Source organism: Plectropomus leopardus, chromosome 11 (genome assembly GCF_026936395.1).
Source record: "Plectropomus leopardus strain MGB_pleo_1.0 chromosome 11, ASM2693639v1, whole genome shotgun sequence".
In the NCBI taxonomy this organism is placed as follows: Eukaryota; Metazoa; Chordata; class Actinopteri; order Perciformes; family Serranidae; genus Plectropomus; species Plectropomus leopardus.
In genome coordinates, this window is record NC_142186.1 from 1,137,900 (window position 1) to 1,163,085 (window position 25,186).

A 25,186-nucleotide genomic window follows, 5' to 3' on the forward strand; every position below is an offset into this window, starting at 1 on the left:
AAAGGAAGTGCATTCAGGAGCTTTTCCACCAAGAACAAAAGAGAACTATGAGTTACATGTTCAGTCTGTAAAGAGAAATCCTGCTCTGGTACACTGTTGTGGTGTGAAGAAAGGTTGTCCCATAACTGAGAAATTAAGTTATTTCCATTTTGTAACTGGATACCCACCAGACCTTCTACATGACCTTTTTGAAGGCATAATTCCTTTGGAACTAGCACTGTGTCTTAACGTGTTCATCCACAAGAAGTATTTCACCTCGACAGAACTTAACAAGTCCATCACTCAATTTCCATACAAATTTACAGATAAAACGTATTGCCCCCAACCTATCCCAGCAAATTTTGCTTCTCGTAAAAGTATTGGTGGGAACGCCAGTGAAAACTGGACATTGTTAAGATTATTGTCATTCATTATTGGTGCAACTATACCTCAGAATGATCCTGCATGGCACATTCTCATGATTTTAAAAGATATAACTGAGCTTGTAGTAGCCCCCATTCATACGGAGGAAAGTATTTGCTACTTGGACACACTGATATCAGAACGTCGTCACAGGCTGTTGGAAGTTTTCTCAGATCAAAAATTGATTCCAAAGCACCACTTTTTGGAGCATTACCCTGATTTGATAAGAGGGTTTGGTCCTTTGGTTAGCCTCTGGACTATGCGTTTCGAAGCAAAGCATTCTTTCTTTAAGCAAGCTGTTAGACACACAAACAACTTTAGAAATGTATTGATGTCACTTGCTTCAAAGCATCAAATGAGGATGGCTTACAGTTCACAAGAAAATGCTTTGAAACCTGCGGTATGTGTCACAAAAACATCCTCTCTTCCATTAGAAATACTTGATATGGAAATACAGCAGTCTTTTAAGGCAGTTTATCCAACACACACCTCTGTGAATCTGACCAATGTGGCCATACTCCATGGAACTAAATATGCTGCTGGGATGGTTTTGCCTCATGGGTCAACCGGTGGTTTAACTGATTTTGTTATGATTACACAGATTGTTGTTGTAGATGACAGTGTCAGTTTCATTGTAAAAATGCTTAACAGCTGGTATGATGAACATTTTAGGGCATTTATGTTGGACCACTCTGGGAAAATGACCCCGGTACAGCATAGTGAACTTGGAGACACATATCCCTTGACAGCGTATTTTGTGGGAGGAAAACACATGGTGACATTGAAACATCACATTATTTACCACTGTTAGGTGATAAGTCTGACTCTTAAATGTCTAACACCTTCCTTCCTTCAGACTGATTTGATGGGTTTTTTTTCCTGTTTTTGTCCAGATGGATTTGGTTGCCTTGAAAGTTATTATAGAGCACCGGAGTGAAAAGCTTACACTGCCCTCAGGAATGCCTAGCACTGTAGAACAATTACATGAAACTGTAAAAGAGACATTTGAACTCACTGATGATTTTACCCTGCATTACCTGGATGAGGACTTTGGTGATTTTTTCACTCTCCATACTACCAACCAGGTTAAGCACAAGGGAACACTCAAAGTTGTGATCATTCCATCAGTAGTTCTTACATTGACTACTGTGACTGAAAACGAGACAGATGTAATGAATGATAGTTCAACTTCTGCTAGTACTGACCTAACAGCAGATTACCAGACAGATGACACATCAGTGTCTTCACAAGACACTATCATCCTATCCCCACGTGCAAGCTCTCATACGACATCATGGCCAAAGCAAATCAGCATTCCACTTTTCTCTGTGGCCACAGAGGCAATACTGAGGAATGCCAATGAAAACTTTCTCAAAGATGGTACTGTGCTGAACAGTATTCCGATCAGATGTGAAATCAGGGAAAAATTAGCTGACTACATGTACAGCTACACACCCTACCCCACAGGCCTTCAGATTGGTGAGGTGGCAGAGGCTTTAGTCAGAAAGCATCCATGCCTGACAGAGCTAGGCAGCCGTAACGGCTGGCTTGGGTGGATGTATACTCTTAAGTACAAGATGGGAAATTATAGGTCGAAGCTCCGGAACCTTGGATTTCCTGAGGTTACCTGCAACTCCCTCAAGAACAAGCACCCTAATGACAGGTCTGCTGCAAAGAACATAAAGAAAGCACGGAAAGGAGAAGTGGTATTTCTTCCACACTATCCTGCAGGAGACAGTAAGGAACAACAAGAGCTGAACCAAAACCAACTAATCGCCAAATCAAAGAAGCGGGACAGTACAGTCATCAAGGACTTGATGTGCAGAACTTTTGTACACAGGAGAAATGATGTTGTCAACCTACAGATGAGCATCAGTGACATCAAGGACAGGTGGCCTACCTTGTTTAATGTCTCACAAGTGAGTAATTGGAATTGTTGAATTGTTGTAGCAGAGTGTTCAACACATTATGGACTGAAAACCTGTATGTTTCACAATTATACAGTTATACTTAAGTATGGACTTAATTTTTTGTTGTCACCGTTTTTTTTGTCTCTTTTTTCATATCTCTCTTTCAGGTTAGCGCAGAGTTTCAAAGGCTCACAAAACAGAATCTTGAGCCAAAATTCATGGAGATGTTGGACCTGTATACACCGAAACTGCTGTCCTTGTTTCAAGCAAAGAAAGGCGCTGTAGGGGCAAGAATTCAAGCACAAATGAGTGTTCTACTTCAGGTATTAAAAATTATCCTCCACCTATTCAATTTGTACCTTACTTGCAATAATCATAGTTCCACCTGTCTCATTCACATTTCTCTCCGATAAGTTAATTACCATCAATAATTACATTTTAATATCCAAATCAGACAACTTACCTTTATCCTCTCTGACTCTCCCTCCTATTCATTATTCATCCTATCCCCCAGTCTTCCTTAAAGGAGCTGTATGTATGAAATGCACATCAAGTAAATATAAAATCACACAATATGTCATCAAAGACTAAGAAATTATGTTCATTTGAAATACTGATCTGACAAAAAGCCTTCTGTAAATGCGGGGTTACAGTGTGTGTGTCAGCGCTGCGCGCACAGACACGATGTCAGGGCAGTGAAAGTGAAACAATAACCCGCAGATCACCTGAGTGACGTGAACTCTGCTCGTAGTTACTGTGAGTCAGAGTAAAAAGCTAAATATTTATCCATCCAACCTGCTTAAGCTACAGAAACCTGAACAGATATTACTGTGATAACAGATATAGATGTACTGCTGCTTCATTCCTCTGACTGCTGGTAGTTGCAGTACTGATTCTTTTGAATTTGACTCCAGCAACAGTTTTAGCCACAGTCTTACATACAGCCCCTTTAACAGTTCTTACTTTTTCTTCCTTAGTTTTCTGTCCCTCAATCTCTCACATTCTCTGCACACCGCACCACAATATCCATTTATATTCATCCACCTGCTTTGGCTTCTGCCTTGTCATATGCAAAAATTTTCTGTTTTATTTTTTTTCTGACATCACTACTTTCCAACTTCAGGTTTTTTTTTTCAATTTTTCTAATATAAATTTAATTGAAAGGTTTGACACTTAAGTTTTTCCAATGAATCAAAGCTCTGCTTCACTGTGTAGCGTTGCATTTTATTAGTTGAAATACTTTCTGTTCGGCAGAGTGGAATCCCCATTGAGCAGACAAGGGAGGTTGTCATCCAATGCCTTATTGACTATCTTGCAGAAGATGCTAGTGCCCTATTCAAGGACTTTGAGGTTAGTATAATACTGTAGTTTTCATGATTTTAAAGGTTTTAAGGTTTTAACAAATGTAATCTCGAGTGCACAGCTGCAGTACAGTTAATTTTTTCCTTACCGCACACAAAGAAGAAGTTACTTTCCATATGGTATAAAGCAGCTGTGGACATTAGGGATGGCCATTTGAAGAAATCTTTTCGATTCATCATCAGGAAAATGAATGATCAGTTATTGATTAATCCTTAATATTCATATTAACATTTTTTTGTGCGTGGCTATGGTGTGAATGCTCATGTGCGTGCAGAATTCGACTAGCAGCAAAAAGGTACACGGGAGGACATGTGCCAGTAATGCAGGGCAGTCCCCGTGAAGGAATGTCAGACGACAACGTAAATGGATGTCTGTGTGCTTGTGCTTCATGTCGGCATTGAAAAAAAAAAAAAGAAGAGGCTGCACTCTCCACCTGGCTCACCTGCAGCTGAACGGAGTAGCTCTGCTGTCCCTCTCTCTTCAGCCTGGTCTTTGGCTGCACTTGTACAAAAAACATCACAAGAACTTCCAAAATGTGGAAGTGTGTGTGTTTTATTTTTATTTCAGTTTTTTATTTTGTGAAGATAACAGGAAGTGTGTTGCTCACTATGGCTAGCTTGAGTAGCACCGAAATCGCTGTATTCGTCGGAACAAAATTGCAAACAGCTCTGTGTGTGTGTGTGTGTGTGTGTGTGTGTGAGTGAGAGGATGTTATTTACTTTATTCTGTGGCTATAATTTATTTGTTAGCCCCCCCCAATCAATTTCACCACCAGCCACCACTGAACCTAACTGACATGTTTTTAGTGTGTTTTTCTCCACTTAATGTCCTGTTTATATATGCTTCCTCTAGGCAACATAATTAGAAAACATTCCTTAAATTTCCATTGTTATGCTGATGATACGCAATTATATCTATCTATGAAACCAGATGAAACTGATCAGCTATCTAGACTTCAAAACATGTCTTAAGGATGTAAAAGCCTGGATGAGCCGTAATTTCCTGATGTTGAATTCAGACAAAACTGAAGTTATTGTTCTTGGCCCAAAACACCTCAGAAGCTCCTTTTCCAACAATTTAATTTCTCTAGATGGCATTACCTTGGCCTCTAGCACAACTGTAAGGAACCTCGGAGTTTTATTTGACCAGGATTTATCCTTTGCCTCCCATATAAAACAAACTTCAAGGACGGCTTTCTTTCACTTGCGTAACATCGCAAAAATTAGACATATCCTATCCCAAACAGATGCTGAAAAATTAGTACATGCATTTGTCACCTCTAGGCTGGATTACTGTAATTCCCTATTATTTGGTTGCCCAAACAAATCTCTTAGGTCTCTCCAACTGGTGCAGAACGCTGCTGCTCGTGTTTTAACGGGAAGCAAGAAAAGGGATCATATTTCTCCTGTTTTAGCTTCTTTGCACTGGCTCCCTGTGAAATCCAGGATTGAATTTAAAATCCTCCTCCTTACTTACAAAGCTCTAAATGGTCAGGCTCCATCCTATCTGTCACAGCTCATAGTTCCTTACCAACCCTCAAGATCACTGCGCTCTGAAAACGCAGGGTTACTTGTGGTTCCCAAAATTTCCAAAAGTAGGTTAGGAACCAGAGCCTTCAGCTACCACGCTCCTCTCCTATGGAACCATCTTCCATTTTCGGTCAGGGAGGCAGACACCGTTTCAACTTTTAAGGGTAGACTTAAGACCTTCCTCTTTGATAAAGCTTATAATTAGGGCTGGCTCAGGTTGCCTGGACCAGCCCATAGTTAGGCTGACATAGGTTTAACCTGCCGGGGGACTTCCTCTGATATGCTGAGCTCCTTTCCTTCTCTCAATGCTGCCATCAGAAATCATGCATGTCTGTTTACTGCATTGCCATGTGCAAGCTTAACTTAGCTTTGTGATAGCCATGTGGTACTGGGGCTCGCGATTACAGAGCCTGGGTCTGTTGAACTGCACTACGCTAATCCTGTTGCCTCTCGGGAGCGTTCCTGCTCCTTGTTTCCTAGTGTCCCTGGATCCTGGCCGTAACCTTGACTGTGCCTGACCGTGGTGATAGCTGTGCTGATGCTGCGACCCTGCCTTTGGTTGTGCTCGTGCTGTGGCTGTACTGATTCTGTGCCCCCCGCTCGCCCTGATCGTGGTCTGGTCCTGGTTGCGCCCGATGCTGTGATCTTGCCTTTGGACAACTCCCTTTCACATATGCATGAGACTGTTATCATCTCTATCAACATCATCATAGAGAGCAATTACTAATTTCACACCTACCATTATTGTAATATGACATGCATCTGTTTCTATTGTTCTGTGCCCCCCCTCCTCTCTCCCCTCTCCCCCTCTCTTTCTCTTTCCTTTTTGCCATGATTGTATTTCACTTGCTATTTACGACATCTATTGCTCGTCTATCCGTCCTGGAAGAGGGATCCCTCACTATCCTCTACCGCTCTTCCTGAGGTTTCTTCCTCTTTTTTTTCCCCGTTACAGGGGTTCTTTTTGGGGAGTTTTTCCTTGGGTGATGTGAGGGTCTAAGGGCAGAGGGATGTCGTACACTGTAAAGCCCTCTGAGGCAAACCTTGTTTTGTGATAATGGGCTATATAAATAAAACTGACTTGACTTGACTTGCTGCTCTTTTATGTTAGTAGGTGGTATTTGTCTTGTGACATGCAGGTTGAAAGTGAGCTCTTAATAGTTATCTTTACAATGTCTGCAGGATGCTGCAGATGGATCAGCCAGCGTTCAAGAGCAGTTGGCAGATGAAGTGATGACGATTTACCTGCTGCAGAAAGATGGGTCAGTTGATGTCGGCATAGTGATTGAGGGCAGCACCGTCCTCAGCAGTCTTGGGGATCTTAGCAGAGCCTGCTGCTATCTGATGGGACTGACCTATGCATTAGATCTGCGATACCCCAAGAACCTCAAATACAGTTTTGAGGTATTCCAGAAAGTACTGCTGGAGCTGGATTCTGGAAACCTTTCCAACAGAGTTCAAAGACTGAAGAATTACCTCTGTATGTAGTTGCTGGCTACTGTTCAGCAAGATGCTCTCTGATTGAGGGAAGTTTTCATTGGCGAGGTTTACCTGACCGAAGTATAGAAGTTTATTGTGGTTAATGTTTACATAAGAGTCTTAATGTCATCAAAATGTCGTTCTTGGTGCATTTCAGCCATGTGCTGCATTCATTTCAGCCGGATGCTCATATGCTCATGTTGAAAACCAAACTACCAGTAGATAATATACCCAGAGTTTATAAATGCAAGTTGATAAATCTCAATCAGACTCTGTTCAGAGATAAAGTTGATATTTTATATTTGTCAAAGTAGACAAATACTAATAATAATAAATAATAAAAAGACAAATAAATGAAAAATGTTGGCGTGTAGAATTGCTTTGTTTTTTTTGTTTGTTTCATATATTGACCTGAAGTACTAAAGTAGATTAAAGAGAAAATACATTTTAAAACATTAAGTAAATAGAACATATTCATTCTGATATTTGATAGTCTATTATTAATTAAATTCTGTTAAAAACATCAAGTAAATGTAGCAGATTTGTTTTGTTAAATAATAATCTCATTTTCAGTTACATCTACCTCACATTGTAATTTTATCTACTCAATTTTTTGAGTGGTTCAAAATTTTTCTGAGTGTAACTCCAGTTCTAAAATCCTTACACTGGCTACCTGTCACTCAGAAAATTGATTTTAAAATCTCGCTGCTTGTATACAAATCAATATGTAGCTCAGTGGCAAAATATATCTCTGACATGCTTGTGACATATGAACCCTCAAGGATCCTCAGAACATCAGCGGCCAGCCTACTGAGCGTCCCAAGAGTCAGAACTAAACATGGTGAAGCAGCATTTTGTTATTATGCTGCAAAAACCTGGAATAATCTCCCAGATGAGGTTTGTCAAGCCCAGACTCTGATCACTTTTAAGGCAAAGCTAAAAACATTCCTTTTTCACACTGCCTACTCCACCTGCTGACTAACTAACTTATTTTGAAATTTAAATTTATTATATTTTTATTTATTATATTTTATTATATTTTTTTAAAATGATCTTTATGGAAGCCCTAAGCAGACGTGTTTTTTTTTTTTTTACAAGCCATTTTCTCGATATAACGAGATATTATCTCGTTATAACAAGATATTATCTCGTTATCTTGAGAAAACAGAGTTTGTTTTCCTGAGATATTATCTCGCTATCTCGAGAAAACGAACTTTGTTTTCCCGAGATATTAAGTCGTTATCTTGAGAAAACGAACTTTGTTTTTGTTTTTTTTTAACTTTATTGAATGAATGTCAGAAGAAGAAGTGGCGGGTGGATGATGTGACAGCAGGTGCCGTGCAGTGTTCAGCGGACAAATGCGCAAGGTAAGATGATTATTACAGGAACACATCACCCAAATTCATCAGTAATCAAAACTAGATTATTATACTGTTGCTCCGGTGCTTTTTAGTACGTGCAGGGCGAGAACCTGCACGCATTTGTCCGAGCTGAACACCGCACGGCACCTGCTGTCACATCATCCACCCGCCACTTCTTCTTCTGACGTTCATTCAATAAAGTTTAAAAAAACAAACCAAAAAACAAAGTTTGTTTTCTCGAGATAACAACTTAATATCTCGGGAAAACAAAGTTCGTTTTCTCGAGATAACGAGATAATATCTCAGGAAAACAAACTCCATTTTCTCGAGATAACGAGATAATATCTTGTTATAACGAGATAATATCTCGTTATATAGAGAAAACGGCTTGTAAAAAAAAAACACGTCCGCTTAGGGCTTCCGTACTTTTTATCTTTGCACCTCTGCACTTTTTTAATCATTACGTAATTGATTTCAACTTGTATATCTTATCTCTTTCTCTTTTATTGTAAATCTGTATCTTTTATTATGTTTTTAGATTTTATTACTCTGTAAAGCACTTTGAATTGCCCTGTGTATGAAATGTGCTATACAAATAAAGTTGCCTTGTCTTGCCTCCACTTTCCGCCATTGCTGTGAAAAAACGGTCCACTGGAGTGAACGGAGATGATGCCATTCTCTCTTAAAGGGCTCTGATTTTAATCAACTCAACCTTCAACTCCAAAGATGTATAGCAGCATCAAGGATAATTTTGTTTTTTAATGTTAGTTTAAAAAGTGACCAGTAAATCTGCCTTCTACCTTCTACCTTCTACCTTCTAAAACATGAGTTAAACAGACTACAATGATTTGCAAATCCTTTTCATAATCAATTAATACTGTACAAACAGAAGATGTTCTTTGAACAAACTGATAAATGAGAAAGGGGGGGCGGGTTGTTTATTTGTTTTTGTTTTTTTTAAATATACACTCACTCTTAATTTGATGCAACACATCCAAAAAGTTGGGACAGTTTATCACTGTGTTACATCACCTTCCCTTTTAAAAACACTTAAGCCCTATTTATACCGGACTAGTATTACCTGAGGACCTCATGTAATTATGAAATTACTCCATCATGCTGTCATAATTTGTTTTCATTTTAAATAATGGATCTGAATAGTACTTCAAGCATCAGAAAATTCAACTTGAAAAGCTCAAAAAGCTCACGTTGTGGTTGCTCTGGATTACACAGTGAACAGTTCTCAATGAAAGTTCTAGCTAATAAACAAACTGCTCCAAAGAAATTTGTGATTCTATGCAGGTCACCATGACTCTCAGATGGTGCTGCAGCTGCTTGTGTAATGGCCCACGTGTGGTTTCCTGCTGTGTCCCACTTAACTGTTGTTGAGTCCACCCCATGCAAGAGACCATATTTGTCAGGGCCTGTGGGGGCTCAGTATTTAGGACTTTGGGTTGTATGACATGGCAGGGTTCTGTTTCTTGTTTCATGAAATTGAGGAATAAACTAAAAGAACAATCACATTATGAGTTATTGTTGAGTATTAAAGTGAACATTGTTCATACTCTAACACAACTTTAAATATGAGAGGAAAAAATCTGAGATCAAGAGGTTAAAGAATGTACTGTAGCCCTGGCTCTCCTCCACTGAATACACACATAATGAGAAAGCTCTTAAGGAATTCAATTAGTCTGTGTTTCAGAAATTTTTCTTGACAGACCGTTCATGCAGAATGAAGACTCCATTCCCGCTGTTTGATTCTAGTTGGAGCAAATATATCCTGACAGTCAAACACTGTCGAATTGTTAATGAGTGGAGGAGGTTCTCAAAACCCCAAGCAGAGATTTAACAGGAACATAATAAGAGGGTTGTATACAATAAGTAAGGGGTTAGGGGCCCAAGTAAATATAGGAATACTATAGGGGCCTAGAGTGCAGATAGAGACTATCATCCCAAGAATAACGACAGAATCAGTTGTCAAAACTAAATCTGTTCACAACGAAGGGACAAATAGAGGCATAGTGTGTATGACTAGATAAAAGTGACAATTGAATATAAACAGGAGGTCAGTTGAATAGGTGGCTCAACTAAAGACTGGACTACAGCACAGGAGATAACGGTTTGTTGTCATTTCCAACCAATTATACCAAGTACTGCATTTAGTACAGTAGCTCACAGCATCTTGCTAGAAAGGCCAAGAAATTCAGTGGGTCCGTCTACCATGGTTCTCTTGTGTAACAGTCACTCCACTCCAATATTTCCTCCCTCTTAGCTTCTTTATTAGCACATAAAAGCATCAGCTATCACAGTTATGCCAATGACACGTAGCTTCTCATTGCAATATGAGCTGACCACTTCTAACCCATATACTCCCTAGTCAGCTGCTTGGCAAAAAGATGAATGACTGGATGGCAGCAAATTTCTGTCAAATGAACAGGGACAAAACTAAGATTGTGGTTGTGTGTGCTGAAGTCCTAAAACAGCTGGTCTGCAAGCATCTGGAGTCCAGATCAAATAAAAGTCGAGAAAAGCTTAAAAACCTAGCAGTAACCAAATATGGTGAACTCAGTTTTAAAGATCATGGCAGTGGTGTCACAGATGACACAGATCAGGACCAACAGTAAAAAAAAATCACTTTGACACTCAAGGGGGTTACTATATTTTTTTATGATAAGATCACATTTATAAAAATCAGCAGTGACATGCTCAAATTAGTTTCTCTACAAAAGTTTGTGTCACATCAGTTGTGACCTTATTTGTCGTCCTGACACACTTGAGGGTGAACAGAATCCAGGGTACATGTGGTAGCAACTGTGCACACATGGATGCACAGTTTAAGTCTGGCTCTTCAGGCATTCCCAGGTGGTCAAATAACACTATGTCACACCACTCCATGTGTGATATCCACCACAGGCACCCTTTTGTGTCTTTATAAAATCTACCACACTTTTAAGTAACTCTAATGTAAAACCCCACCTTCAGCAAATCTTGACGCTGAGAGTACCTGATGTAGTATAAAGAGCAACATTAACATTAACCTTATATAAAACAAGGACAGATGCATTGTACCAGGTTCTAGCAGAGCTGCTATTTTAGTAGTAGTCCCTGGGCAGGTTGGTGGAATAAATAAATACATAAATGACAGAATTTGATGAAATAAAATACAAAACATCAGTTCATAAAATTTTACAATTATTATTATCCCCATATCCCACCCCAACTTATCAAGACAAATCTCAAATTTGTACAAAATTGCAGCCACAAAATTATAAAAATTTGAGGGCAAAGTCATTCCCACATCCTAAAACCAGTTTGCCCTCTTCCACCCCCTAATATTCACAAATAAGCGCAAGATTAAAAAATAAATAATAAATTAGATATGCATAATGATGTACAATCCTGACTCCTGAGCCTCCCCCACACTGAATCACAAATGTGCGCAGGTTTGCTGTGGCAGTATCCAACATTTAGTTAAACATGAAAAGTTTTAAAAGTTGGTTTATGTTAGCTCTGTGGGAAGAGTATTCCACTGATTTATGGCTACAAAAGAAAAAGATGATTTTCCTAATGAAGTCTTGCGCTTTGGAATACTGCACTCTCCCCTGGTGGCTGACCGAGTGGCTCTTGTTGTTTTTTCTGAGCTGAGTGTAACGAATGTTTTTAAAGGCGGTATTATGAGTGATTTTAAAGAGTAGGCAAAGATTTGAGTGCATTATCAAATTTTTGAAATTTAAAATATTATATTTGATTATATTTGGTGATGCTGACGTGTTTTTTTTTTTAGCGTGGATCTTAAGGGCCCTTTTATATAATGATGTGGACCACCTGTCAAGTGGTCTTAAGGCTGTTTTACATGCCTGAGACCAACTTGTAATGCAGTACAAAAAATGTGGAAGAATCATTGCATTTCAATAGATATTAGATGCCTCAACAGTAAGAGAGATTCTTATGTGTCTAAAGTTTGCGAAGTTGAAATCCAGTGTGTTACCCAGCTTTTAACATGATCTTTAAAGCTAAGGGTTGGATCAAGGGTAACACCCAAATATTTGAATTCATTGACATTTGTGATTCTTTGCCCATTTGCTAAGATGTCAGGGCAGTCCCTCAGATTGTGCCGATTGGCAAAAAACATGGTTACCGTCTTTTCAACATTTAAGGTAAGACAGGAGTTATATAGCCATTCAACAACCTAACGCATTCCTTTTGCTAATTTCATTGCAACCTAAATAGCATTTTTCCCATGGGCATACAGCACAGTGTCATCAGCATACATTACTAAATCAACATCATTACATACACATGGGAGGTCATTAATATATAAGCTGAAAAGCAGCAGTCCTAAGAGACCCTTGTGGCTCCCGCCACTCTTCCTTGTCTAGGTTTGTTTTAATAACCTCAAGGGAGTAGCAACATGCATATTCGGTAGAATGTTTTTTCGTAAAGCCAAATTGCATAGAATGTAAAAAAGCCTTGGAATCAAGGTGAGCAATAAGTTGTTCTGCTACAACCTTTTCAATGACCTTTGACATGACTGGGAGGATGCTATTTAGGTCTATAATTACTAACCTCCTGATTGTCACCAGATTTATACACAGGTGTTACTAGAGCAGCTTTCAAAGCACTGGGCTTCAAAGTGTTCTCATTAATCGATTTGTTTATTAATTCAGTTAAAGGGGAGGTTATAGTGTTTGTCAGGTTTAAGAGGATTTTTTCAACTTTTCTATCATTTGTAGCTGTCATAATAAAGGCAGATCTGTCCCAAATTAAAGGTTGAGGAGGGTGGATTTTTGGAAAATTCCGACCCAATTTTTGCACAGTTTTTTTTCCTTTTTTTTCACAATACAGTGCAAGACAGACAACACGGTGAAATAAAACATCCCCCCCACAGAAGCCTGCTCATTGTTCCCTCTAATATAGATTGGTCCGGGCCACTAAGAAGACCATGCCCTCTCCTTGACACACCCCTGCAGGGCAAGGCTCATATACAGCACATGGTTGTGTGAGGGATGCCCTCAGACATAACAAAACAAACAATACAATCAAAACCATGGGATGCAGCTTACAGATAAAGGAAAACAAAAAAAACAAAAAACAGAAATAAGTACATATTAAGTTCACAATCAGCTCACCAAATGTGTAAAAGTTTGTGACTCCAATCGTATGATCCAGATTGAACATTGACACAGATCTGTCTTCCTTGAGGTCAACTTCCCATTTTTTCTTAGTAGCCTGGGTGTCCTCTGGGTAAGCCTCTAGCAGAACTTGGTAGAGTTTAGACATGAATTTATTTGACTTTGCTGATTGTCTTAGTATCTTCTCTGTTACCAATGGGTTTGGTTCTTACAATGTCTGCTGAGTAGACTGAATAAAACTTCTTAATTGCAGAAATCTGAGGAATTGTGATGTAGGTATGTCATATTTTTCTTGGATCTGCTTAAATGAAAGAAGAGTTCCATTATCATACAAACTGGCAAATGTTGTGAAGCCTTTTTCTGCCCACTGTTTAGAGATATTATCACTAAATATGGAAGGCGATGCTGTATTATTCCATATGGGTCACTAAGGAGAAAGAGGCTTCTTCAAGTAAAGAGATATTCCTTCTCCTTTCCTTCTCTCAATGCCGCCATCAGAAATCATGCATGTCTGTTAACTGCATTGCCATGTGCAAGCTTAGCTTAGCTCTGTAATAGCCATGTGGTACTCTCACTACCTGGGGCTCGCGATTACAGAGCCTAGGTCTGTTGAACTGCACTACACTGTAAAGCCCTCTGAGGCAAACCATGTTTTGTGATAATGGGCTATATAAATAAAACTGACTTGACTTGACTTGACTTGATATACGCACAGAGTCCCATATTCTCACCAAATTGAGTATAATTGGGTTGCTTGTGAGTCTCCTAAGGTTTTTCACTCCACAGTAAAGGGCATAACTTAAATCCAAAGGTGAGACATCGCTGTTTTCTATTCTAACCCATGCACAGGGTTGAGTAAATCATTATTTCAGCTGTCTTAACTGGGCAGCCCAGTAATACAATTTTATATTGGGTAACTCAAACCCACCTCATTCATAGGGAAGATAAAGAATGCTTATGCAGACTCTTGCGACTTCACCTTTCCAAATAAAAGATAAGAATAACGATTGGATCCTCAAAAAAGTACAGATGTACATCTTTAATATATTCACTCGTCCTAAGAGAGATACAGGGAGTGTCTGCCATCGTTTAAGATCTCCTTTTATGTCATGAAGTACTGGCGTATAGTTAGTCTTAAATATTTCTTCCAGCTTATTTGAAATGATCACTCCCAGGTACTTAATGTGTTTCTCGGCCCACTTCCACTTAAATCTTCTCTGCAATGAGCAAGTTAGATATAGGCATTACTCCATTTTTCTCCCAGTTGACTTTAAAGCCACATACTATTCAATTTTTTTTTATGTAGTTCCAATACAGCTGGGAATGATTGCTCTGGTTGTGATAAATACAGTAAAATGTCATCCGCATACAAAGATATAACATGATTCCGTTCCGATGGTAACTCCGACAATGCTATAATGGGACCTGATGTTTATTGCTAAAGGCTCTAATGCAAGAGCAAACAGATACGGAGAAAGTGGGCACCCCTGTCGAGCTCCTTGCCCCAAGCAAAAAGGATCAGAAATCTGGGTGACTGATAAAGCAGCTTAATCCAAGATATGGACACAGGACCAAAATTAAAGTGATGAAGCACTTCCACCAGATAGCTCCATTCTACTCTGTCAAACGCCTTTTCTGCGTTTAACCCTACTACCACCATGGGGAAGCTGCTGTTTTGCATATGTGATATGACGTTAAAAAATCTGTGGAGGTTATCCTAAGATAGCCTGCCTTGCATGAACCCTGTCTGGTCTGGGTGTATAAGACCCTGTGTGACTGAGTCTAGTTGTTGCAATTATCTTATAATCAGCATTCAGAAGTGAAACAGGAATCATTGGGGAACAGAGTAATGGATCCTTGTTTTTCCTTTTTAAGAGAGTAATAATGCTATCGTAAGAGATTTCAGGTAACTTAAGGCCCGGTCGGCCCACGGGTGGGCCGAAGAAATCCCGGAAGTAATACACACAGTAAAAAAAAGTAGTAAACAAGACAACTGTGTTTACTTTCAATTGTTGATCAAAGTTTTATACTCTAATGATCACAAAAGAAGGTTGGATGTGCATTTCAGTGCAAAAGTATTTACAGATGATTTTAAACCTTGATGGTGTGAAATCCGTGGATTTTAAAACGTGCGATCCGTGGAAATCAATGCCTTGCATCGTCGTACAACACAGTGCAGTGCGGCCATTTTTGTAGTCCTTTGAAAGGGGAGCAACTGAATCGAATGACACCTAACTTTCTACAATACCCAGCAGAGGTTAAAGCCCTGCGTAAAGGTAGCAGCGTAAATGCTTTGCAGTGCGCCGTAACGGAGAGTGGACGCAAGTTGGCGACAACTCCCCGTCACAACCTGTTGTTAGTTTAGTTTGTCATTAGCTCCATAAGTCCATTAACTCCATCAATTTCATTAAACGATGGCACGGAAAAATTATAATTCAAAGAGGGACATGGCGGAAATTTTGGCCGAGATTCAGGGAGGTTCGGACGTTGATTTTGCCGACTCGTCTGACTCGAGAGTAACTGCTTGATGCCCGGCTCGGAGGAAGAGGCATTATTACGCTAGCATGGATCCCGTTCATGAGTAAGTATTTCTTTCTAATGGCTAATTTTTGTGTGGATTGAAGATAAAACACCCAGTGTTTCTCAGAACTGGAATTTACTGAACACCCTTATAATTTTATTTTATATCCTCAGTTCCATGCCATGTTACCAGTCTATTTACTGTATGTGTGAGTGTGGGTGTGTGTGCAGGTGTGTGTGAGTGGGAGTGTGGGCGTGTGTGTGGGAGGAGCAGACTTTCATTTTTTATTGTTGTATGCTTCGTCATTTTATTCTGTTTTTATCTTGTGAAGCACTTTGGGTTGCATTTTCCTATGTATGAAAAGTGCTATATAAATAGTGGTATATAAATATAAATAGTTTGATTTGATTTTATTATATGTAAACACAGTACAGTATAAAGCAGGGCAATTCATTTTGTTGTTGTTTTCATTTATTTTATATTATATATATAAATATACATATATTGTGCACAATGGTAGAAATTGATGAGACACAAGGTAAATTTTATATCCAAAAGCTCCAGTAGATGGCAGTATACTAGTCTAATGGACATAAGTTGTATTTTCCAGCCAGTTTCCATTGGAAGTGAAAAGTAATCAATTTGGCACAATTTGGCACAAAGTGTGCCAAATTGTGGCAAAGTAAGTGTCCGCCTGGTTATATCCTTACTAAAACCTGTGTGGAGGCTTTGCCCTTTGTTCAAATTCTATCACATTTGGTAAATATGTAGTCAAGGAGTTGCTGAAGGTAATCAATGCAATCTGTCTGCATGGAATCATTGTTGGCATAGTGTTATCCTCTGTCAAATAGGGGGGGAAATCAGGCGAGGATAGAAATTTCACATTTCTCCTCTGGTTTATTCCAATTTACTCAGGCATAGTGACAGATACAACATTTTTTACACTGGGAATATATTCTCTGAAGTCCCTAGATGTCCAGGGACACCAAGAACATGCATATGAACTTTTTTATAGTGTAGTAATTTATTTACTTTGGGTATGTCTTTTTAGGCGTTTTTTTCTGAAAATATGGCCAGGGCTTAAGAGGTTTTAAGGGCTGACCTCATCATATTCATAAAGGGATTCAGAATCTTTGATTGAAAGCATCTTTAAAACTCAACAGAGTTTAAAAAATATTCATTAAAATTTGTTCGTCATTTTGAGTAGTACCGTATTAGAGCTGTATGCTGTCACATCTGTACTTTTCCTTTCCTATTAGTTTGCCAACGCTTTTCCATAGTCTTGTACTGTTTTCTTTTGCATTTCTAATAGTTTCAAGAAAAAAAGTTGCCTTTGCCTTTCTAAGATGCATTGTAACTTTGTTTCTCAAACTTTTATAAATTAGGCAATCAAGTCAAGTCAAGTCAGTTTTATTTATAGAGCCCATTATCACTAAACATGGTTTGCCTCAGAGGGCTTTACAGTGTACAACATCCCTCTGCCCTTAGACCCTCACATCACCCAAGAAAAAATTCCCCAAAAAGAACCCCTGTAACGGGGGAAAAAAAAGAGGAAGAAACCTCAGGAAGAGCGGTAGAGGATAGTGAGGGATCCCTCTTCCAGGACGGACAGACGAGCAATAGATGTCGTAAATAGCAAATGAAATACAATCATGGCAAAAAAGGAAAGAGAAAGAGACGCACGTCATATTACAATAACGATAGGTGTGAAATTATTAATTGCACTCTATGATGATATTGAGGGTGATGATAAGAGTCTCATGCATATTTTTATAGGGAGGTGTCCAAAGGCAAGATCACAGCATCGGCGCAACCAGGACCAGACCACAATCAGGACCAGCGGGGGGCACAGTATCAGTACAGCCACAGCAGGAGCACAACCAAAGGCAGGGTCACAGCATCAGCACAGTTATCACCACGGTCAGGCACAGCCAAGGTTACGGCCAGGATCCGGGAAAACTAGAAAACAAGGGAGCAGGAACGCTCCCGAGAGGCAACAGGATTGGCGTAGTGCAGTTCAACAGACCCAGGCTCCATAATCGTGAGCCCCAGGTAGTGACAGTACCACATGGCTATCACAGATGTCAGGCTAAGCTAAACTACTGCTGCTAAGCTAAGCTTGCAAATGGCAATGCAGTTAACAGACATGCATGATTTTCAGATGGCGGCATTGAAAGAAGGAAAAGGAGCTCAGCTATCATATCATATTTATCAAAGAGGAAGGTCTTAAGTCTACCCTTAAAAGTTGAAACGGTGTCTGTCTCCCTAACCAAAACTGGAAGATGGTTCCATCGGAGAGGAGCGTGGTAGCTAAAGGCTCTGGTTCCTATCCTACTTTTGGAAACTTTGGGAACCACAAGTAACCCTGCATTTTCAGAGCGCAGTGATCTTGAGGGTTGGTAAGGAACTATGAGCTGCGACAGATAGGATGGAGCCTGACCATTTAGAGCTTTGTAAGTAAGGAGGAGGATTTTAAATTCAATCCTGGATTTCAAAGGGAGCCAGTGCAAAGAAGCTAAAACAGGAGAAATATGATCCCTTTTCTTGCTTCCTGTTAGAGCACGAGCAGCGGCGTTCTGCACCAGTTGGAAAGACCTAAGAGATTTGTTGGGGCAACCAAATAATAGGGAGTTACAGTAATCCAGCCTAGAGGTGACAAATGCATGTATTAATTTTTCAGCATCTGTTTGGGACAGGATATGTCTAATTTTTGCGTTGTTTTGCAAGTGAAAGAAAGCCGTCCTTGAAGTTTGTTTTATATGGGAGGCAAATTTTGATAGATAGAACTCCAAGGTTCCGTACAGTTGTGCTGTAGGCCAAGGTAATGCCATCTAGAGAAATTACATTGTTGGAAACGGAGCTTCTGAGGTGTTTGGGGCCAAGAACAATAACGTTTTGTCTGAATTCAACATCAGGAAATTACGGCTCATCCAGGCTTTTACATCCTTAAGACATATTTGAAGTCTAGATAGCTGATCAGTTTCATCTGGTTTCATAGACAGATATATTTGTGTATCGTCAGCATAACAATGAAAATTTATAGTGTTTTCTAATTATGTTGCCTAGAGGAAGCATACATAAAGTCAAAAAGGATTGGTCCAAGCACAGAACCCTGTGGCACTCCAAAGCAGACCTTAGTATGTGCGGAGGGTTGATCGTTGATGTGAACAAATTGGGAACAATCTGATAAGTATGACTTAAACCAGGCTAGTGCCATTCCTTTAAGGCCAATTAAGTTTTCCAGTCTGTGCAGTAAGATTTGATGGTCAGTGGTGTCAAATGCGGCACTGATATCTAATAGGATTAAAACAGAGACCAGACCTGTGTCAGAATAAATACGTCTGTACTATGATGAACTCTGAAGCCTGACTAAAAGTCCTCAAATAAACTATTATCTTGGAGAAAGTCACAGAGTTCATGAGCTACCACTCTCTCAAGGATTTTAGAAATAAAGGGGAGTTTAGATATCGGTCTATAGTTAGCTAAAATCTCAGGATTGAGAGTGGGCTTCTTTAGAAGAGGTTTAATGACAGCTACTTTAAAAGACTGAGGTACATAGCCTGTTAATAAAGACGCATTGATTATATCTAATAAAAGTTGTCTAATAAGGGCAAAACTTCCTTAAGTAGCCCAGTTGGGATGGGGTCTAGCAGGCATGTTGATGGCTTAGATCAGGGGTGCTCACACTTTTTCAGCATGCGAGCTACTTATAAAATGACCAAGTCACAATTATCTACCCCACTACAACAATGCAAAACATATATCTATTTTCAAATATATTGAGGATTCTTTATGTGTACAATGTATGTTGATGTACCTGGCATAACCGCATGAGCCAATATTGCACAACACAACATAATAAACTATGAACATTTTTTGTAATTACCTGAGTTTACTTTGATGACTTGCACTGAATTGAATCAGCCAGGGATGCATAGTCCGGACAGTAGCTACTGACAGCCAGCCTCAAGCACACTTCCAAATGTTCATCAGTCATGGTGGAACGGTACTTGGACTTAATGACCTTCATGTGGGAAAAGGCTGACTCACATAAATAAGTAGAGCCGAATAATGCAGTCAAGGAGGTAGCACATTTCCTCATGTTAGGGTACTTTACCTCTGTGAGTAAGTTCCAGAACTGTCCATGAGCTCTTGACTTCAGCTCAATGTCGGCTTGAAGAGTCAAAATCTCATCTTCCACTCCAGAAGAGTTCAGGTAAAACAGTGTTGCAATTTTTGATGCAAGTGAATCAACCTCAGCATCTTCCCGAAAAGGATAGCATATGAATGTAGCGACTGGCTCAAGCAAAGAAAAGTCTTGAAAGCGTTTGTCAAACTCCGACAGACAATTGTCAATCTGCTCCGTGTAGCATGCACTGTCAAGTTGCACACAGGCCTTCCCTTGCATCTCCAGCTCTGACGCCAGGTTCTGGAAATTTGACAAATCATGGTGCTGCAGCTTTGAGGAGAGATGTTGCATCTTTCGTTTGAAAGCATTAACTGAGCTGATCATATTGATCACTGTTTTGTCTTTTCCTTGCAGCTCTAGATTAAGGACATTCAACATGTTTGTCAGATCAGTTAAAAATGCCAAGTCTAACAGCCACTGACCGTCATTTAGTTGCTTGTATTCTGCATGTCCAGCTACACAGAAAAACTCCTTAATCTCCGGACAGAGCTCTCGAAATCTTTGCAGGAATTTCCCTCGACTAAGCCATCTCACATCAGTATGTAGCAACAACTCAGAGTGGTTGCAGTCAGCCTTCTCCAGATGTGTACAGAATAATCGTCTTTGAAGAGATCTGGCTCGAATAGAACAGGCGATCTTCGTTGCCACATCCATGATCTCTTTCATGTTGAGCATTTTAGCGCATAACACTTGTTGGTGGATTATGCAATGGTAATTCAAGAAGTCTGGGAAAGCATTGTCCTGCTTGCACTTGGCAATAAATCCATTCACGTGGCCAACCATTGCGGGTGCTCCATCCGAGGTGATAGACACCAATTTGTATACTGGGAGCTGAGTTTTCTCAATAAAGTTTTTAAACGACTGAAATATGTCTTCTCCTTGCGTGTGTTCTTTCATGGGAGGTACTGTTAATAGCTCCTCTTTTGCAGTGATATCACTAAACACCATACAAATGAAAATGCACATCTGGGCTGTGTCACTCACGTCAGTAGATTCGTCCAACTGCAGTGAGAAACACTCACAATCTCCGATGTCCTTCCACATTTGCTGGGTTACATCCTCAGCCATGGCTTCACACCGCTGTGTAACTGTACTTCTTGACAGCTGCAGAGCTTTGATTGAAGATAATATTTCTGCCTTATTTTTAAAGTCTCTGAACAATGAGTCAGCTGCTTCAACGAATGCCTCTTTTACCATCTCTCCGTCTTGGAAGGACTTCTTGTTATTAACGATGATGTGACTCACCCGGAACGATGCTTCGGTGGCGGCTTTCGCTTTTGAAGTATGTTGTGTGAAAAATGACTGCTGTCCGGACAACTGGGATTTTAGTTCATTCACCTTTCTCTTTCTCAGCTCGCTTTTCGGCGGGAAGTCGGTGTCGTATTTTCCATGAACAGTCCGAAAATGCCGCTCCACATTTCTCTTCTTTGGTATTGCGATGGCAGACTGGCAGATGAGGCAAACGCACTTACAAAATGACATCGTGAAAAAAAAGTCCACCTCCCATTCCGTATGAAAGTGATACGTTTTTGTCTTCTTACTTGGTCCAGCAACCCCACTCATTTTTGATGGTCATAAGCTTTCTTTAGTTTAAAAGAAAAAATCGAGGGCTTAAAATTGGAGGTAACTCGCTGACTAGCTTGTTAGTTTTGCTGCTCTTAGCGCCGTTGTTTGCACATGCACGGTCACCTAAAGGTCAGAAAAATTCAGTTGTCATCTGACTGGCTGCCCTGTATGTCAATCAACTGACAGGCTGGACTATAGACTAGAGTCAAGCCTATCGCAAAAAAAAAAGACACGTCTATTTACGTCTATTTTTTTAATGTCATGTGATCTACCAATACTACCTTTGCGATCGACTGGTAGATCGTGATCGACGTATTGAGCTCCCCTGGCTTAGACGCAAAAATCAAAGTGCAGAGTCGATGAAGGTCAGTGGGGGAGAAACGGTCCAAATAAGTTTCAGGCCTTGCTGCCATATCCAGGCTGTCTGTGTCCGGGGTCAGGTCAGGTAAGGGCAAGAGGTGATGGATTTTATCCCAAATAGTTATAATTTTATCATTAAAGAAAGTCATAAAATCGTCACTGCTTAGGGCCGAAGGAATACAAGGCTCTATCAATCCCAATTTTAGAATCTTTTTTAGAGAGGCATCTCTTTTTTTCATTAACTCCCAAAGAGTACTATAAAACCAAGGCAGACTCTGTTTTGCATTAGATTTCTTGGCCATTGTTTTTGTATATTTTGATAAAATTTAGTTGAAAAGCTGACATTAAATCATTGCACGCTTGCTCACAGGATTTATTTTCAATAGTGTTACTCCAGTTTGTTTGCTTTATTTCATTCTCAATGAGTGCTAAATCTTTCTTTGGAATAAAAGATATATTGGGGTTATTTTTCATTGAATTTTGATTCCTACATTGTGATTTTGTCAGTTTCCTAGCAGCTAGTGTAAGATTATGATCTTACAAACCAGTAATCAAGTTGTAGGGTTTTGGAGACTTTTGTTATTCTTGTGGGTATATTTATCATTTGTATCATTTGTATCTGAAATGCTTTGGTAATATCTTTCAGCTTTTTCCTGCATGCTGTGTCAAGCCAATATAAGTTGAAGTCACCCATAAGTATAATTTCTTTCCCTTCATGTTGTTTAAGAATAACAGATAGACCATCAAAGAAATCATTTGTAGCAGTAGGAGGTCGATAAACTGCAAATACAACAAAAGACATTTCAGAGGATAATGTAATAGTGACCCCCACACATTCCAATGTGCTTTCATGAATATCAGTTTGCTTGCTTTGAATGCTCTCTTTAGCATAAATCAAAACCCCACTACCCTTCGCTTTACTTCTGTCTTATCTGTACACCTTATAACCTGGGACATTAAATACAGATAAAGGAGTTGTAGGAGTTAACCACATTTCTGTGAGACACAACTAGTCAAGGTTGGAATCTGTTAATAAATGTTCAAGTTGCTCAGTCTTTGATATGACACTACGTATATTTAAATTCCCACCAAAGATGCCTTTCGGTTTATTTTTGGGCTCCATAATACGCTAGGCTGGTTAACAGTCTCAAACTGTTTTGTTTGATGTTGTTTAGAGAGCAGGTGGTAGTCTGTGGAGCATTTGTCTTGATACATGGTCCAGCTTGTATCAACATTTGGCCAATATCATGCTCAGACACTGAGTTTGTCAGGAGGATTGTTACCTCGCGATCCTACGGGAAGAGCGTCACAGTAGATCACCGGTTTTGCTGCAGGTCCATGGGAAACAGCTAATTGCAAAGGATCCACATGTTGCGATTGCCAAGTGTCAGCAGGTCCGGAGTTTAAGTGAATGTCTCCATATAGCAAGAGGATGGTACAAAAAAATATGGAATTACGCAGTTTTGTTGGGACTCGGGTTGTTTTCTGTCCACACTGTTCACGCTGCCTACACCGGGCAGGTGCTTTCCATCATTCAGAAAGTTGGAATATATGATGTACTGATTTCACGAATCAAGTGGTACGGCGAGGTGTCCCGGTGAGGTGACGTGGTGATGAGCGTTGACATACAGCAGACCAGTTACCCCACATTTGTGTGACAATGAGAACCAACAGATAGAGGGCCAAGATCACTAGCTGTGATAATTCCTCGGATTTGATGTGTTTGAAACACGATCGCCATGTCCCAGGTCCCATATGCAGTTTGTTTTAGGAGAGTTGAGGCAGCAGTACCTGCCGAAAAGCCACAATCACCTGCCGCCATGATCAGTTCACTCACCAATGTAATGTATTTATGTCACGTTACGTAACACAAGTACTTATATAACACCAAAACTTTGTTTTTTTTCCTAAACATAACCTAGTAATTTTGTTTCCCTAACCTAATGTGTAAGTTTCAGAATACTGACTACATGCTACACTGTGTTTCAGTGCTGTGTCACATAGAGGCGCTAAAGAGCTCCCTGTGTGTCACTGAGGGGTGTGACAAAGTGTCGGTGTTTGATGACCTGGGAATGACAACAGGTTTGGTTCTCTTTGCTGCTTTTGAAATAATTAGAATCAAGAAGGAAATGGGGGTTTCTAACCTCAAACGAACATGTGAGTACACTGCAGGACCTACTCTGTGTGGCAGGAACCTGACGGGAGTGCCCAGGGTTTAGCCTTCTGCTCTGCACTGCTGGAGACAATGTGATGGTATGACTGCGAGCTACAGCTGCACAGCAGAGAAGAATCTGTTTTGCTTTGTTCCCCACAGAAAGGACAACTTTCTGTCCCAGATACATCCCTCTGTCTCAGATGCTATGTTTATTTGGGATTTCGTCACAGCTCTGCTTGGGTGGTTAAGGGGCCTGGAAAACAAATGAAATGTGTGAAGTGAAAGGAGCGTTTCTGGAGGGGGATGCTTTAGAGCAGCCTGGCTGGCAGAGGGGGGCTGAGGAGGACATGTTTTGTCAACAGACATGGAATTTTACACTCAGGGAGGTCAATACTGCGTCCTCTTTCTATAAACCAGAACAGCCTCTCCGCAGTATGGTGGCCTCTCAGACACTGAAGAGACGGACAGCTGGAGCCAGTCAAACACCAAAGTAATATTCAACATTCTTGCTTTTCCAGTTAATAGGCACCATACAGCAACAGGCTCTGCCTTCCACCTGCTCTCACATCCTGTCATCAGCAAACTGTGTGTAAAAACATCATTCCAGGTTCACATCTTCTCAATGAGATTCTCTTCATCTAAACAACACTACAGGCTGAAGCCCCTTCCTCTCTACTTACATGAACCATCACTTTTCAGCACTTATGGACAATCATTAGCTCAATCATGTTTAATGTGACAGTCATCAAGAATGTTAAATGTTAAATCTCTGTGGGTTCCTATGGTCATCATAGAAGTGGTAATACACAATGCGGTCCTGCAGAGGCAATAGACAAAATGTGTTTGAGTGTCTTTCACAGAGAGGGCCGATCACCATTCATCCAGCTGAATAAGCACTAATTTCATCATAGTTATACCTAAGCACACAAAGGTGAAAAGTAACCAAATAATTAATTCAAGTACTGTACTTGAGCATATTTTTGAGGTACTTGTACTTGTAAGTTTTTCATTTTTATGTTATTTAATACTTCTACTCCACTACATCTAGGAATCATTACTATGAGTTTACAGCTTCAGCTTCAGGTGCATTCTATATTCAGATTATTAATAAAAATTCTGTGTATATATATATATATATATATATATATATATACATGCATTTTTCCTCAACTAATTTTAGTGATCATCAAGTCTTTTCTGTAATGGAATTAACACCGTAT

General features: G+C 39.8%; 1 protein-coding gene across 1 annotated transcript; it reads left to right on the top strand.

The window, feature by feature from the left end:
* The first annotated feature begins 1,979 nt into the window (after positions 1-1,979).
* On the top strand, positions 1,980-6,691 carry LOC148188179 (uncharacterized). Its single transcript, XM_088084875.1, has 4 exons — positions 1,980-2,321; positions 2,480-2,635; positions 3,567-3,662; positions 6,386-6,691. The coding sequence occupies exons 1-4, from the start codon at positions 1,980-1,982 to the stop codon at positions 6,689-6,691; spliced, it is 900 nt and encodes a 299-aa protein (XP_087941001.1).
* The last annotated feature ends 18,495 nt before the right edge of the window (positions 6,692-25,186 follow it).